Source organism: Carex rostrata, chromosome 5 (assembly GCF_964058835.1).
Source record: "Carex rostrata chromosome 5, lpCarRost1.2, whole genome shotgun sequence".
Classification (NCBI taxonomy): domain Eukaryota; kingdom Viridiplantae; phylum Streptophyta; class Magnoliopsida; order Poales; family Cyperaceae; genus Carex; species Carex rostrata.
The window spans coordinates 7,749,874-7,768,127 of NC_135922.1; the positions used below are offsets into that span (position 1 = coordinate 7,749,874).

Genomic DNA, 18,254 nt, shown 5'->3' on the forward strand with positions numbered 1-18,254 from the left:
ATAACTTAATATGTCCTCATGCAGTGTGATTTACCGATAAAAAAGTATACATCGACGCAACTTCATGCAATAACAAGACAATGGTGTAGATTTTTCTTGGACAACTACTAATCACAAGACATGCAATGCTTTGTAAATTTTGTTAAATTTGCATATTTTGTTCATATTTTAGTTGCATATTTTGTTCATATTTGCCATGTAATTTTTTTTATAATGTGTTTTTTGGTGAATGAATCTATTATCTTGTGTTATTTTGGTGAATGAATATATTATGTTGTCTAAATTATTTGTATGATACCTTGTTTAACATCAATATATGGCTAGCAAAAATATGGAGGCTAGTCCAAATATAAACAGAACCATGCCAAAAATTTTATATCAACACTGACTCTTTGCCAAACAATCAGTACTGCTGGTCAACACTGACTCTTTACCAAAGCGTCAGTGTTGAGCACAAACACTGACTCTTTGGAAAAGCGTCAGTGTTTGTGCTCAACACTGACTCTTTGGCAAAGCGTCAGTGTTGGTGCTCAACACTGACGCTTTGCCAAAGAGTCAGTGTTGGTGCTCAACACTGACGCTTTGGCCAAAGAGTCAGTGTTGACCAGCAGTACTGACTGTTTTTAAAGAGTCAGTAAAAGAAACTTTCACTGGCGCCGGTTTTACTGACGCCGCTATAACAGTCGGTATAGGGGTATTTCAGCAGTCAGTGAATGTACTTTTTGTACTAGTGCTTGTGTAGATCTTTATCTCCTTGCATAGATTCGCGTACCTCACGTGAGGGGTAATTTACTACTAACTCTTGAAGAGTCAGCACCTTTTGTAATTCGGGAAGTGCATTCAGCCTCTCACAGTTATAAATTATGAGGTGACGAACGACGGGCATAGCTCCCTCTTCTATGTCCCAATGACATAGACTTGGCAGCCACTGAAGCCTCAGTATTTCGAGGTTAGGAAACCCTCCGGTTGAACAAATCAGCTTAGTTCCCAAATATGATCTTGCGCCTAAATGAAGTATCCTGAGGCTCAGCAGCTTCTCCAATATGGGCATTGGATCTTTCTCAAGTTTAGACCATTTGAGCGTCAATTTGGTTAGATTTGGTGGGAACATCTCAACACTTGGAACACATATATCTCTTATCCACTCTCCATCGAGATATAGATTTTGTATCTTCCCATGACAAGGTAAGTCCGTTGTACCACCAAATGGTAGCAACCTATTCTGTAGAATACCCAAGTGGACCAACTGTTCGGTCCTTCTCAGCACAGCCTTGAAATTTGGCCACATTTGTTGAGCCCTTTCATTATCTATACTCCCTTTAAAGGAAATCACTAATGTACGTAAGTTGATACAACATTCTAATTCCACTATTCCTGGGTGTATCCACACATACTTGAGTGTTTGTAGATTTGTATGTTGATTCCATTTTAAACGGAAATAGAAATCCAAGTTACCATATACATGTTTTAGGGTTGGAATTAGGACATCCAAAACAATAATGTCGTCGTACACAGTATCTGACTCCTTTAAATCAATGGTTTCTAGATTATAGAAGGAAAACTTCTTAAAAAAATCCACTGGAATCCGACAGCATCTTAAACCCAAATACCTCAAATGTACCAAGCCCTTCGGCCACTGTCTATGGGTGAATTCGGTCATATCTACACTCTGCAAGGTTAACACTCTAAGTAGACTAAAGCCACTATAATTTAATTTGCTAAAGCCACAATCATTTAATGAAGATCGGCCAAAATCAAAACAGAGTAAAGAACGAGTGTTTTCTGAATAAACACCATGCTGGGTGAGAGTGGAAAATTGCAGTGCTGCACGGCGTGGTTTTATAGCACACAGTTGGTTAACATCTTCGCCTTCTTTTGAGAATACGGTGAAGAAGTTCTCCTCTTTGGCTTTGGTGATAGCCAAATCCCGTAGAAGATCGTGCATATTGCAGTATTTACAGTAGCCGTTCCATGATTTTTTAGTAACTTGAATCAAGCACCTACAACAATTTTTTTCATACGAATTGACATCAAAGAAGTAGGAAAATATTTGTTTATAAAGAAGTTGGTATTTTTTAAGTCAAATTAAAATGAAAAATGATGAACGCTTGGCTATATCTTTCGTCCAAAGAAAGTTTTTATAAATGATGAATGCTCAGATATATATATATAAAATTAGGTATTCCTTACGGAGGTCCCACTAGGATTACCGATATGCGGTGATAGAAATATAAAATATATTTAGGAAACTGCAAATGCTGAAATTATTATTATAAAAATTCTAACTCAGCTAATATATTTACATATAAATTTGGTTTGAGTTAGATATAAGTTATATAAGTTTGAGTTGCATATAAATTCTTACCGATGTGCCGAGGGTTGCAGATATCTACAGCAATATTGTGAACCGTTCAAACTTTTTATGCACGAAAAGAATTTGATCCGGCTTTATATTAACTGAAAGTTTGAGGTATTAACGCCTACGGGCATCCACTTCACAAAAATAAAAAATAAAAGTTTGAGGTATGTCAGATGATACGAACTACGTTGAGAATTAAGAGAGAAAGGTTCAAATACATGGATTCATAGTTTTGGAACCTCATTTATTGTCTAAAAATCCGCCTCCCAGAGAGAGAAAGGTTTAGCTTGCGATTCCTTTGTTCTAGCAATTGAACGAGCCGAATTTTTTTTACCATCTTTCAACAATTGAACGAGCGATTGAACAAACTCCTATGCAAATTATCATGTGGTTATTTATTTATTTTATTTTTTTTAAAAGCAATTTAACGAGCCGAATTTTTTTTACCATCTTTCAAAAAAAAAAAATAACCAGCGACTTGGATTTTTCTTTTCTAAATTGCATGTTGGTTATTTTATTTATTTATTTTTTTCAAAGATGGTAAGAAAAAAATTCCATATTTTTTTATTTATATTCAAAAATAATATAAAATTTTAAAAAATAACCAAACGTCGGGTGTATTTTCAAAACTACCCAACCCAGAATTTTTTTTTCCGGTTTTAGTACCAATTACCGGAAAATTGATATCTAAAATCGGAAAAGAAAATTCCGGTATCCAATTCCAAAAAAAATATTTCCCGTTTTTAGTCCCAAAACCGGAAATTTTCTTTCTGGAAATGGGATTTTCCAATTTTTTTTTTATAAAACTTATTTACATAAATACATATACATATATTATATATCCATATATATACATGTATTATATTATATATTATATATACATATACATATATTATAAAAAAATGAATTTATAAAAAAAAACAAAAAACAAACGACGTTTATAAATAAAATACCGATCGTTGTATGCCTACTGTTGAATGAAAACTTAAAGTTAATTTTTGAGACACTAAATTTTTTTGGTAATTGGTGTTAAGACCGGAAAAAAAATTTAAAAAAAAATTTGGATATAAATAAAAAATTTATATTTATAATATATGTATATGTATATCAAATTTGACCCTTGCTAGTAAATCAGCAAGTCTAGACTGATACAGGGACCAAATTGCAAAAGTGATTACACCAACATGTAGAGCATTAAAAAATACACATAATTGTTTGGAGTTTATTTGGAGTTTCCTACAGTTAGTTATAAATTTTCAAAGTTCAGCTTTCGAAAAAACTTTAAATAGCCATAACTTTGGCTAGGAAAGTCGGATTTGGGCGTATGACTACTTTTCGGAAAGGGGGGACGAGACGGATCCGATTTTGTCCGAGAGAACCCCAGGCATATCGCTGCATACAAAGTATCAGAATTTCAAAAAAACGATGTTTAGTGCCTAAAAAATCCAGTTTAAGTTTTTGTTCAATGGTAAGCATACAACGATCGGTATTTTATTTATAAACATCATTTTTTTTTATATATAAACTCATTTTCTTTATAATATATATATATATATAATATAATATATGTATAAGTATATATGTAAATGAGTTTTCTAAATAAAAAAGATGGAAAATCTAATTTCCGGTTTTGGGACTAAAAACAGGAAAAAAAATTCCGGAATTGGATACCGGATTTTTTTTTCTGGTTTTAGATATCAATTTCCAGAAAAACGTTTTCCGGTAATTGGTGTTAAAACCGGAAAAAAAATTTCCGGTTTGGATAGTTTTGAAAATACATCAGTTTGGTTATTTTTTTTAAATTTTATATTAGTTTTGGATATAACTAAAAAAATCGGAAAAAGTTCGGTTGCATGAGAACTTCACACATGGCTCACTTGCAGAATATTTTTAATTTGATTATCTTTTTTTCTGATTTGTTTATCAAGTGTACAAGTATATCTTGCAATAACTTTAGTAAAGTTTGAGGCTTTACTTTTGTCAGTAAAGATGTTTTAAGTAAAGCATTGTTCAAAGCTTGGATTTGGCACTATTTTCACTCCTTTTGTCAGCAGTAAAATAGTAAAATAGTTAAAAAAAAAAACAAAAAACAAAAAAAAAAAAAAAACAGAAAAAAAGAAGAGCAGCCCTAGTCATTACCAGTTTACTAAGTAGACCGTCGAAAGAATCTTTGAGAAAACCCAATAATTACAACACCTAGACAAGGAAAAAGACAATCCAACCTACCCAGCCGTTACAAAGGAATTTTTTTTTATTTATATAAAATATTATCAAATAAGAGAGAAAGATCAAGAGTTTCTCAATTTGTTGATGCATAGAAGGATGATATTTTACCGATCAAAATTTTAGATTGATAAAAATTTCACCAATCCAAAGTTTTTCATATTTAGATCACTGGTTTGAATTACATACGAGAAGAGTGAATAGAATTTTTATTTTTATAAATTATTATTAAATAATATAGGAAAAAATATGGAATACCTTAAAATTTAAATGTACTAGAATAATCAGGACCAATGATCCAGATCCAAAGTTTGGACCGGGATTAATTAATGGACCAGAATTTTTAATTAGTTTTATTATCCAAACATGTTTCTCTCTGTTTCAAAATTTCTCCATATTAGAATGTGCTTGGAGATCAACTTTTACATTTTTTGCAACTTTTTTACTATTTTTTTAGAGTTGTTCAAAATAGGGTTTTAACTTGGTAAAAAAAATCTTAAAAAATAATAAAAAGTTTTGAAAAACACTGTTTTGAAAAATTCTTAACAGTAAAATAATTCAAAAAAATTGTAAATTTTTGCCTCCAAGCACATTCTAATATGGAGAACATGTTGAGTGCTTCAAATTGATTATTTAGATATTAAAAATGCAAAGATAACTTATAAACATATATATGCCCTCATATGTTTATATAAGTAAAGTTGCAAATCTAACTCTATATATGGCTATCAGATTGCTTCACTCTTCTAAAATACAATTTTGTCGGTTATGAATTTCTAGATCTACTATTTTGTCTTGTTTAATTGGATGAAGGGCAGAGGAAAAGTGGTAAGACGAGAGAAAATTTCATAAAAAGTTTTTATTTGATTGAAAATTTAATAGACAAAGATGACTTAGTGTAATCTTCTAAAGTTTTTGTTTTTTTACCCTTCAAATTATAGTGTAACGGAAGAAGACAAGATCAATCAAATAAGAGAATAAAATACAAACTATATCCTTGACCTCCCTTTTTCTTCACCTCCGGATGGGTGTTGTCATTGTCAATTTTATTACTTAATTTTCTAAGCCATTAATTTATGTTAGTATGTATTCAGATCTCTTCCTCGTTATTCATTGAATTTCAATTTAATTGTAGTTTCCAGTTAAATTATGAATATTATTGTAATTTTTCAAAAAAAATTCCCATTAAAAATATTTTTTTATAAAATATGTTGGTTCATAAGAATATTTTTTAACAAAATATTTTTCAAAAAAATCCCTAGAGAAAATTTTTACCTATCTATGAATAGTCTACAATCTGAATTGATTTATTCACGACAGTCCACAACCTGCTAATCATACCAATAAATTAAAATTCAGGTACGTCCCTGCGTAAGCTTATTATTTTTAGCCTTTGAATTCACTAATTATTACCATTTGGAGTTTCCCACACATTGAAACTGAATTTGTATATTATATATACGTACTCTGGCCAAGGACCAATAAATAACATTTGTACTTGCAACTTGCAAGAGAAAAAAAAAATTGAAAATGGTTTAGTATCGAATTATTTTCCTTTCAACACGGTCGCCTATTCTGCACATTAATAATTGTATAATATCTACCTAAATGTTAAAAATATCTAACTATGTATTAAGAGATTCCAACTAATTGCTTAGCACCAACATATATAACAGAGAGAATATCTTACAAATTAAGTATTTGTATGAGGTACAATCCTTGACCTTGATGCATTAAAAGATACTAAATTTTATGCAAATATTCTTAATAATACTAACATAAAATTTGTTTGGTATTATCCTTGATCATGTGTGTACAAGACAGTGATTGAATTTAGTGGAGTCGTTAGAAAAGAATAATGTTGGATGAGATCTACTGATAAGTAGCTTAAAAAAATGAACTGAAAAAGGATGTACCTTTGCACTAGCTCTTCAAGGCATTTCTTAGCTCGGTCCTCTATTGTTCTTGCACTATCTTTCGGTATGAACCCTTCAGCCATCCACATGCTTGTAATGTGCTCTCCCGAAATCTTATAATCTTCTGGAAAAGAAGCAAAATAAAGAAAACATGGTTTGAGTTGATAAGGCAAGTCTTCATAACTCATGGCTAGGACCTGCGAGCACTTCTTCCCATCTTCATCGTGCCAATTCATCGTCTCCTCAGTTGTACTCCAGGCAATGTAGTTGCGCTCTTTTCTTGAGAGGATACCGCCTAGCACAACTAATGCTAAAGGTAACCCACCACATTTTTTTGTTAATTTTTCGGCAACATTTAAGAGATCACGAGGGTAATTCTCAGGTTGTATATGTTGTTGGAAAGCCTTTCTGAAGAGGAGAGCTATACTCTCATCATCATTTAGGTAACGGAGGTTGTATGGTTGTGTATTGCAATCTGCCGTGAGAGCAACATCAACTGATCTGCTAGTAATTATCACGCGGCTGGCATTTTTTGGATCGGGTAATCCATTTTTCAATTGCTCCCAATCACTATCCCTCCACACATCATCAAGGATAATTAGGTACCTATTGGAGGTCAAGGATTTCTGAAGCTCGGCAGGTAAATTCTCATCAGTAACGGGTGGATTTTTATTTTCCATTGTGGGTTCGATTGAGTAAAGAATTTTTCTGAAGATATCATTTATATTGAACTTTTGAGAAATGGACACCCATGTGCGACAATCGAAATGCCGTTCCAGTTCCGCACTGTGGTTAGAAAAATGAACTGTTAGAAATGGACATCCATGTACGACAATCGATATAAGTTTATATTGAATGAAAATGCTGGATTTTGTTCACAATTAAAAAAAATGTGGCAGGTTGCTCTTGGTATAACGATTACAAGCATGGTAAATGATTGCTAATAGGAATGAAGAATTGAAATATTTCATCACTTCTTGAGAGAGAAAGGAAAAATAAATAAAATCTAAACGAAGGATTAAATTTGGACAGTTGACTTCCTAAAGAACTAGTTGGTTTCGGATAAGCAATTTTCCTATTATATATTGCTCCACACAAAAATTACTTTCTTAATTTACACAAAAAAAATGATTTTAGAAGAGAGAGTGTCACCTTTTGAATACTTTTAGAGCCAAGGTTGTCTTCCCGAGGCCGCCAGTACCCACAATTGAGAGCACCATCCGCCTTGAAATGTTCGTTTCGAGCAGCTTCTTGATAATGTTTTGCTTGTCATTCTCAAGGCCCACAACTTCTGATTCATCAACATCAGTAGGTTTTGTTGGCCTAAAAGGTACCCGACCAATTTGTTGATTATCAGCACCCCGAATCGTAATTTCCAAGTTGATTCGAAGCTGATAAATCTTTTTCAGATCCTGTGTGATTTCTTTGAGGTCGCCACTCAGCTTGTAAATTTTACAGGGTATTTTTAACCACATATAAATTTTACGGTACCAGGGATGGTTTTCTTCAATCTCAACCAGGAAGGTGTCAATCACATCTTCTATTCTGTGGGCAATGTCTCTGACTTGGTTAACCCACTCTTTTACCGATTCATTTTTGTTACTCTTTGAATCGGCATCTCTTAGATAAGCTTGGATTAAGCGAAGCTCCTTCTGCATCTGCTTGATCTGGCCACTCACAGCTTGCAGTTCCTGAGTTTTCTTCAGCAAGGGATCAGCAAGAGCTTTTGCAACACATAGCCCACAGCTGACTCTGCCATGTATTTCTGATTGTGGGGAGTGTCTTTCTCTTTTTTTTGGTTGCGTGCGTGTCTGTGTGTGTTGCGGGGGGGGGAGAGAGGGTTGATTAAAAGTGAATTAGCTCTGTGCTTGGGGATGCTTGGTAGAGTTGCCTGAGATGGTTATATATAGAGAGGTTTGTTGAAGTTTGAATTAGACAAAAAGGAAAAGATAAAGAATAAGCTAGTGAACTGGCTCCGGGGCATTGTAGTTACTTGTATCTTTGGAAAAGGAATGCAAAGATAGGCATCATTCTTTGCTTGTTTTTTGTTCTTTGATTGATGAGTCGATACTGGGATGACAGATATTGGTATGTGAAGAGCACAGGTTCTTTTCTTCCAAGCTCGGGACTTATATAAAAATAAAAAGGTAAAAATGAACTAGCGTATCTTTGAAAGAGGAATAAAGAGAGGTAGGCCTCTTTCTTTGCTTTTTCTTTTCTTTTTTTCCTTTTGAAGAGCACAGGTTCTTTTCTTCCAGGCTTGGCTCACGGTGTTTAAGCCAAGTTCAGTATTAACCTCAGAATGGCTACCAAGATGAATGTTTGGCTTAGGTTGCAGATTTTCTCTGCAAAAAGTGTGATACTTAGCTTGAGAACAAACAAAGCAAATTTGTAGGGTAACCTAAGGGTTCCTTTTTAAAAAAAAATTATATAAAAAAGGTACAGATTGAATAACACATGATCCAATGATGGCTTAATCAAACAGTAAAACTAAAACCAGGCTGGAACATTAGATTAGCAATTTTCAATTTAACTTAATAAATTTTAAAAAAATTAAAAAAATATATAAAATTTGGTCTCCAAGCACATTTTAATATAGATATCACATATAACGGTTTGGATCGACTTTTTGGACTTGGAAAATTGAAAAACAACTTAGTTGCATAGGACCTCAGGAAAAATTAATTTGATATTAGCCACTTGATTTAAATTCCAATCTACAACTTGATTTAAATTCAGATCTAGGGTTTCATTTGATTTTTTATTTTTATTTTTGAATTGTACACGGTTTACTTTAAAAACCGCATAGGATTAAGTTTTTATACATCGTTTTACTTTAAAAACCGTATATGATGTGTTTGGTGAAAAAAAATGTGAAATGTAAACTTGGCTTTTTATAAAAATGTGATTTTTTATTTTGGTTGAAAACATAAAACCCTAGGATTTTCTTGGTACTGAGCTCAAATTCTTGCTATACCGATGCATGGCTATTTGTTTTATTGTTAATTACATTTGTGTTATTATGTAAAATCAGTATTGAATTTCTGTAACCCTCACACATGTTGGTTGTTCTAGGGACTTGCATCCAATAAAAAGGAATACAAAGTTGAGAGTTGCAAATTAATAAGTTCGTAATTAGATAATGCCAGAAAGACTAAATTGCATAATAGTAACATTTTATCAAACAATGAAATTTGACAACATGTCTCACAGATTTATTCAAAGTCAATTTATTCCTTTAAAAAAAAATAAAACAAAATGTCAGAATGGGATATTGGATTCTATCTTTGTGCGATTATTGTAACTGCAACACCATTTTATGTTAGCAATTAATTTTTTAAGTAAAGATGTTGTCTTCCTTGAATCTGTCTCCTATCTGTCCCTCTAACAATCTTTCTTTTTTGTTCTCCCACGTGGTCAAAATACACCTTTTTCAATCTTCTCTTAAAAAAAAAAAAAATTAACACAACTCAAAACCCACTCTGTTCTTCTCCTCTACTGCTCGCCACCAGCTAACCACGTCGATGGTTGTGATGGCGGTCGAGATCCGATGAGGGGAGCGTGGTGCACCGTCGAGATCTGGCGAGTAGAGCGTGGTGCACCGTCGAGATCCGGCGAGGAGAGCGTGGTGCACCGTAGAGATTCAACGAGGAGAGCATGGTGCACGGTCGAGATCCGGCGAGGAGAGAGTGGTGCACTGTCGAGATTCGGCGGGGAGAGCGTGGTGCACCATTTGAGGGGATCCATGCTAGCTTAGCGAAGGTTGTCACAGTGGAACATATGAATATTTTATTAGTTAGATATGAATACTTTATTTGTTAGATATGCATATTTCATGTTAGATATGAATACTTCTTGGAAGAGGTGGGGTCAGAGAGATGAATCTGACTTTTGAATATTGAATTGTATAAATTATTTCAAACATGTAAGAATACTTCGTAATTGTCAGTATGAATAATTCTTTAATTAGATATTAATACTTCATTGTTTTAGATATGCATACTAGTCTGTTGAGAGTATTTCTTGGTCCCAATCTGGGCAAGTGTGAATATTGTTACTGTCATGTGTGAATACTTCATTAGTTAGATATGAATAGTTATATATATGAATATTTCATTTGTTAGATATTGAGTACTTCATTAGTTAGATATGAATACTTCATTTGTTAGATATGCATACTTCATGTTAGATATTAATACTTCTTAGAAGAGATAGGATGAGAGATGAATTTGACAATGAATTTTGAATTGTATAAATGTTACGTTACAAAATTTTAACAATTAATTTTTAATGATTTAAAGGCAAGAATTGAAAATTTCGCTAACGAAATAGAAACTTAAACCTTAAATAATGCTTCTCTAAAGAAGCAAGTCAAGTGTAAATCGAAACAGCGTTGAAATTTTGAGATTTTGAGACCGTATAGGCTGAGTGCAGATGGGTTGACCCGCACTGCGGATGGGTGTGTCCGCACTCATGAAATTCTATGTTGGTCTGAATTTTCCTAAGTGCTGAGTGCGGATGGATTGACCCACACTGCGGGTGAAGGCGTCCGCACTCATGAAATCATGTGTTGATCTGAATATTCTGAAATTCTTCTAAGTGCTGAGTGCAGATGGATGGACCCGCACTGCGGGTGGAATGCATCCACATTAGGCTCGGACTTTTTCTGAAATCTTGCCGAAAATTGACTAAGTGTCGAGTGCGGGTGAGTGACCCGCACTACGGATGAGTGCGCCCGCACTCAGAGATTTTTCTGTGTTAGTTTGCATTTTTCCGAAATCTGTCAAGTCCCGGGTGCGGGTGACCGAACCCGCACTGCGGATGTTCTGTGTTTTCTGAGCCGTCTAAATTATGCCAAATGCCGAGTGCGGGTGAAGTGACCCGCACTGCGGATGAGTGCATCCGCACTCGGGGTGTTTTTAACCCTAAAACTCAAATCGAACCTTCTCTCTCTTCCCACAGCCCCATTTCCCCATTTTTAAGTGTGATTAAGCCAAAGAGAGAGAGAGAGAGAGCTCCAAGTGACGCCAAATCACGCTAAAGCTCGGGAAACCGAAGGCGGAGCCGAGAGCTCGAGAAATCAAAGGTGGAGCCGAGAAATTGGCCGTAGATCTCTCCTAACCTTCTGATTCGGTATTTCTTTCTCTCATTCTCTCTCTCGAAAAACTTGGATTTCTCGATTTCTCAGATTTTCGTTTTAAACTCGAGATTTGTGTTCGAATTGCTCGAGGATTAGTTCCTTTACACCTCTTGCTTGTTTATTTGTCAATCTTTTTCCCGATTTTCCTTCGATTTGGGATTTCAATTTTTAGGGTTTTCGTGCCAAAACCTAAATTGAGTATAATCGTGAATTGACTGGTTTAATCCAACCGATTAGACTTATAATCGGTAAGGTTACCCTTTGATCTTGAATTTCTAGAACGTTTAACGGCTAATTTGAAGTTTTGACCAAATTAGGGTTAACCACTCGGTAAATTGAACTGTATATGGCTAGAGGGCCTAGATGCAAATGTACGCAGTTATAGAGATGGTTAATAAGAAAGCAGGAACCGAAAAGAATCGATACTAAAGCATAAGAATTGATTTAGGAATGTATAAACCATTAATAAACTAAAGTAAACGTAGAGACCACTGAACCCGAATTAAACCAGGCCTACTTGTAATATAGGTGTAGACTCGGTCGAGCAAGACTTTGCTGGACATTTTGAGACGCCTGAACCATAATTTAAGCGGTACGCTCGTCGTAATCAGGTGCGGGATTCTTGGACTTGTTTGATACTTTATTGGCAGGAATTAAACTGTTTATTCGTTTGTCATGTTGAATATCATTGATTGCATCATTGAATTGTGTAAAGCATTTGCATAGCCCAATCAAATTAAACTCGAATTTATGTGACTTGAGTGATTTGCATGCTGGTATGGTTGTTGGTTGTGTCGATCTATTATGATTTGATTTTTATTGAAAGTCACCACGAACTATGTATGTGAATGGATTTACGAAGTTAAGCAATTGGATCCAATGAATTTGCAAAGTCGGGCTGTATGATGGCTTTGATTCACAGGATCCTAATGGCCTTAGGTGAACGGCCCTCAATGTTTCCCAGTACCGGTTGGGACGAGGGAGGCTGATTATGTTATGAGGTGTGAATTGAAATCGTGGGTGACATGTGTAACGTCTGTGGCTCGGTGGCATTCTCCTATGTGTTAATGCATTTGGAAGGTCAATTGAATATTGCGAATATTAGAAACGATTCTAAAGGGAATTTTCTTTATGTGACTTGAACCAGACCTTAATAAACGGTTAAGCCAAGTGATTACAGATGGGTGTCAGATAAAGGGTCCAGCTCGGTGGGCCATCTGTAGGTGTCAGTAACCCTACAGATGTGGGTTTGATAAAGGGTCCAGCTCGAAAGAACATCTATAGTTGCTACAAGCCCTAATGAGTTGAGTTAAGCCAAATATGTGTTGTGTTTGAAATTCATCTTGGAAATTCTGTAAACTGTGATTCAGTTCGATTTATTTATTGTCGAGTATTGGCATTCTGTTATTTATGAATATATATACATCTGTTTGAATTGCTATTGCATGGGTTTCATTTTTGAATATGGAGTTTGATTGCAAGTCCAATAGTCTAACTGTGGCAAATTCACACTGGGAATTTATTCTCACCCCCACCCTTCGGGTTACTTTACAGGTACTGGTGCGACTGATTCCGGAGAGGCACGAGAGTAGTAGGCCTTAGTAGTTTACCATTACATGACCCTAGATATGTTTTGTTGTATAGATTTAGGATAGGCCTCATGGTTGGTATCCGGATGAGATACTTTTGTTGTATTATTTTCTGTCCAGACTGTGTACTCTGATTATATATTAGAAACTTGCTTTATATTGCTTGTTGTTTGGATTAAATTGTTAATTGTCTTGTAAGCATACACGGCGTTGTATGCTTACGGCGGGGGGACTGTTGCGACCCGTGGTCGCTGGGTGTGACAATATATTATTTCGAACATGTATGAATACTTCGTAATCGTCAATATGAATACTTCTTGGAAGATGTGGGGTGAAAGAGATGAATCTGACTTTGAATTTTGAATTGTATAAATTGTTTCAAACATGTATGAGTACTTCGTAATCGTCAGTATGATCAATACTTCATTTGTTTAGATATGAATAATTCTTTAGTTAGATATGAATAATATATAGATTCTCTATAGTGGTCCCCAATCTTGTAAAATGTCGCTTTCAGACGATTGCGGTCCCCAATCCAGGCTGTCACAAGATGCCAGCGGTCCCCCTGGTCGTTACTGGTCCCCTCCAGCTTGTATTTACATATGACGAATGGTTCTGATAATAAGTATGAATACTATAAATTCGTAGGTATGAATACTATACGTTTTGACTATTAATAAAATAGCATTAATCTTGCTCTTTGGTGGTAGTTAGCACATTTTAACTATTTCTTTTGTCTTTTAGTGTGGGGGGCAGACAGGGGACTGAAGTAGGGGGACTGTTAGTCGATCCCAATTTTTTATTATATATATATATGAGGAGGGATCCACTTACATCTTTTTTTGGTGATACCGAATTGCACCATACATTTTCAAAGTCCAAACAGTCGATCCAAACCGTTCAACATAATGGATATATTAAAAAGGGCTTGCAGAGGTTACCTAAATTATATATGTATATATGTATATATGTATATAAATTATATATATATATATATATATATATATATATATATATATATATATATATATATATATATAGAGGTTACCTAATATCAAATCGATTGTTCATGAGGTCTCATACAACTAAATCGTTTTTCAATTTTCAAAGTCCAAAAAGTCGATTCAAACCGTTAAATGTGATCTCTATATTGAAATGTGATTGGAGACCAAATTTTATATTTTTTTTGAATTTTTTTACTATTTATTAAGCCACATTGGATCAATGATTTTTTTACTATTTTTTTTACTATTCTAGTTTTACTGTTTGGTTAAGCCAGGATCAATGATTTTCAACATGACTTAATAAATAGTAAAAATTACACGAGAAAAATTATATTGTTTGTCATAATGCAAATATCCGAATTATATCCGTATCTGTATTCGTATCCGTTAATATCCGATCCAAATATCCTTTTAATATCCAATTTGTATCAGTCTAATATGAGATCCGGAACTGTATCCGAAAAACAAATACGGATAGGGATATGAATTTACCACAATCCGATCCGTATCCAAAAACTAGCTTTTTATTATAATGCTGGGGTTCAATTGAAAACTAGCTTCTCTGATTTCTTAAGGCTCCATAATTAGGTTATGCATGTCATTAGATTAGAGTTAATCAAGGTCCTATCGTCTCTCCAACCTCTATCTTCCAACTAATGGTGAAGTTTTATATGTAATATTGTTTTAGATTATTACGGTAAAGTATACTAAAATCCCAATAATTCAAAATTACCACATTCTTCAACAATCCCCGTCTCTTTTGATTAATTAAACTTCAAATTTACAATAAAGAGAAACAAAAAAAGAAAAAAGGTAGACAACAGAACAAAAGGAATAAAAGGAATAATTACTCTTTTCCTAGTAAAATATACTCTTTGAACTAACGAACAATATTTGTTATATATTATATCAACCTTTAGCTTATATATAATTTCATAATAATAAAATTAATAGCTTTCCAAATCTTGGGGAATTACTGAGGAAATATTATAACGTTGATGTACAAAAAGACCCGACCAAAAATACAATCATGTTCCACCTCTTTTGAAGCTTCAAATTTACAAAAAAAGAGATGAAAATAAAAAGAAAACGGTACAACAGAAAGAAAGGAATAATTAATTACTCTTTGATTCTAGCAAAATATACTCTTCTAACTAACGAACATTATTTGTATAAATTATAACAATTAACCTCGGCTACTTTAATATATAATTTCATAATCATCAAAATTATAACTCTGGAAATCTTACGGAATTAATGATCAAATATTAATTATCATAACATTACTGTACTAAAAATTCTAAATAATTAATACCATGCAAAGTTTTCCTCCCTTTTATTTCGAAATAACTATAAGAAAGTTCAGTTCTATCAGAATTCTTTTTGAAAAAACGCAAACCCCAAATTTAAACGTCCATTTATTAATTATTAATTATTAAAGTCTACACTGAAAAACACTTCACAACGCAATGCTGTGATTCATCCTCAATATCCCAAACAGAGAATTTCTGAAAGCAAAGCATGCACCAAAACCATAAATTGACACAAACCAGCCCAAACTAACAACAATTACAGAGGCATAGAAGCAGCGGTCTTCTTCCAAGCATCACGAGCTGAGATAACCTCCCACCATGCCTTAACATGCGGCCTAGAATTGATCAAATCAGCCTTGGGTGTCTTCAGAAATAGGTATATCTCAGGCATATGGTTCAAATCTGCAAGGGTAAATTCGTCTCTGGCAAATGTATTTGTTCTTTGACAGGTGGGCCTCGTACACATCTAGTACTGCGCTTAGTTGTTTGGCCTTCGCCTCTACATTTTCCATGTCGGTTTTCATGCCAAGAAATGGCTTGATGAGGATCTCAAAGTTTATTCCGTGGATCTCAAAGTTATTAAGTTCGTAATTGTTATAACCCGTATGATTTAATTATTGTCAAATAATTGCAAAACATGATTAATAGTAAATTCAAACACATTATCAGGACTACTAAATATCACGTATATTTTTTTGGGATCTAACTCTCTATCTGTCAAGAGAAGATCTGAGCCGTTCATTCTATAAATCTCAGTCACTCATTAAAATAGATCTCAATCTCAGCCTTTAATAAATAATTTTGATTTTATACACCTGTTTCATGTTGTGAAGTGTGTAGAAAACTAAATTTAGTGATACATGCACCAACTCGCTACCCGCTACATGAAACGTATTTTTCTTTCTGACATGCCTCTCCTTTTCTCCTTCCCGACGCAGCGACGCGTTTTTGAAAGAAGAAAAGAGCACCACCGTCGCTCCGATCACTAAAAGAAGAAGAAAACCCTAAATTCGTACCACCTCTTCGTCACACAGCTTCTACAACTCACACGGCCGCCATATCTCTTCTCAGGCTCGCAATTTTGCAGTTAACTCGATGCTCCACCGCTGACTCCCATAAGCACCCCTTCTTTGTTCCCTTTCTCTCTCTCTCTCTCTCTCTCTAGCTTTCGTCATGCGAAGAGAAGATCGAGATCCATCCACAAGCAACAACAAGAATTTGGGGGCACGGCAAGCCTCCTAGCTAGGTTATCAGATGGTAAATTTACTTTCTAAACATGGTAAATTTACTTTTTTGCTCGAATTGATGCTTCGATTTGGAAATTTAGCTGAAATGTTAAGCGATTTCTTCCTAAACATGAGCACATGACAGAAACCCAATTTGTAACCTAGCTAGCATGCAAATCCTGTATTAGCTTGAATTTGAGTTCATATATGTTAGCAAAAAAATTAATTGAGCTTTCTAGAAAGAGGGCCAAATTTGTCAATCACATTCATTGGAAAAAAAAAAGTCAAGGAGGTTTGTTGTAAGTTTTAAATACCAGCACAAATAACAGTTATCTCAGCTTGTTTATATACATTTAATTTTGTTATATACCAGTACTGGCTTTGCTAATTATTTTGATGTTTAAAAGTAATAATATGATCTGTCTTTGTTAATTATTTTGTTTGATCCTTTGATAAAAAAAATCAGAAATAAACAAGCTGATCTAAAGAAATATTTCGATATGAATAAAGGAAGTATTTTTTTGGTGACAACTTCTATAGCATCCCAAAGATTATTATTTTTGTGGTGCTTGAAAAGAATTGCATGATAAAATCAAATTGTTTTGTTTGCTTTAACTTTGGATGTATCTATTGTTGTTTTGCTTTAACTTTGGACGGATTAGATCAATTTCATCCATATCAAACTCAATCCGGTGCCTGTTGATGTTATAGGGGGTCTGCTTTGAGATTTGTGCCAAGTGAAATGAATGGTCCAGATTCACCACTTGCACCTCAGGTACCTGGGTTGATACAGATTCCATCTGGCTGCAACCTTGGTTGGTCAATTCATCAAGTTTGATGATTATCAGTCTGACACATCCTCAAGCCAAGATGGCCACTCCTCTGGGGGCAATGCACCTGTGCCAGAGTTGCCTCGCCTCCATGAGAAGGTGAAGAGCTCCTTTTCTTTCGCTAAGTTAACATAGTCTAAGAAGGTGAGGAGACCTCCATTAGAAGGTGATGAGCTCTATGTTATTTTGCCAAGGAATAGTCTGACTGTTTGCGGTGTATATAAGGCTCTTGAGGCCCCCATTAGAAGGTGAGGAGCTCCATGATATTTTGCCAAGGAATAGTCTTACTATCTGTGGTGTACACAAGGCTCTTGAAGCCATGATAAGTTATGATTGTTTTTATGATGAAAATTGGTACTTACTGTTGTTTTGTTGTGGTCCCTGGTAGAGATTCGTCTTAATTTATGTGATAACTTTGTGTTAGCAGTGCTTGGTAGATTATCTTTGTTATTTTCTGTGTACTTGGTTATTTGTTAGCTGTGCTTGGTAGATCATATACTTAGTTATTGTTGACTTTCTTTATTTTTGTTTTATGTGAATGACACAAGGACCATTCTTTTAAGAAATTGTATTCTTGGATATAAGGTCAAACATGTTATAAAATAAATATAAACAAGCATAAGAAGAATAAACAATATAGAGAGGAAAAAGATG

The 18,254-nt window shown here is 34.3% G+C and overlaps 1 protein-coding gene across 1 annotated transcript; it reads right to left on the reverse strand.

The window, feature by feature from the left end:
* Positions 1 to 727: 727 nt before the first annotated feature.
* On the reverse strand, positions 728 to 16,010 carry LOC144553793 (disease resistance protein RPP13-like). The gene is made up of 4 exons (XM_078301986.1): positions 15,805 to 16,010; positions 7,651 to 8,250; positions 6,499 to 7,284; positions 728 to 2,000 (listed from the first exon to the last, which is right to left on the reverse strand). Exons 1-4 carry the CDS (start codon positions 16,008 to 16,010, stop codon positions 728 to 730), a joined length of 2,865 nt encoding a protein of 954 aa, XP_078158112.1.
* Between the last annotated feature and the right edge of the window lie 2,244 nt (positions 16,011 to 18,254).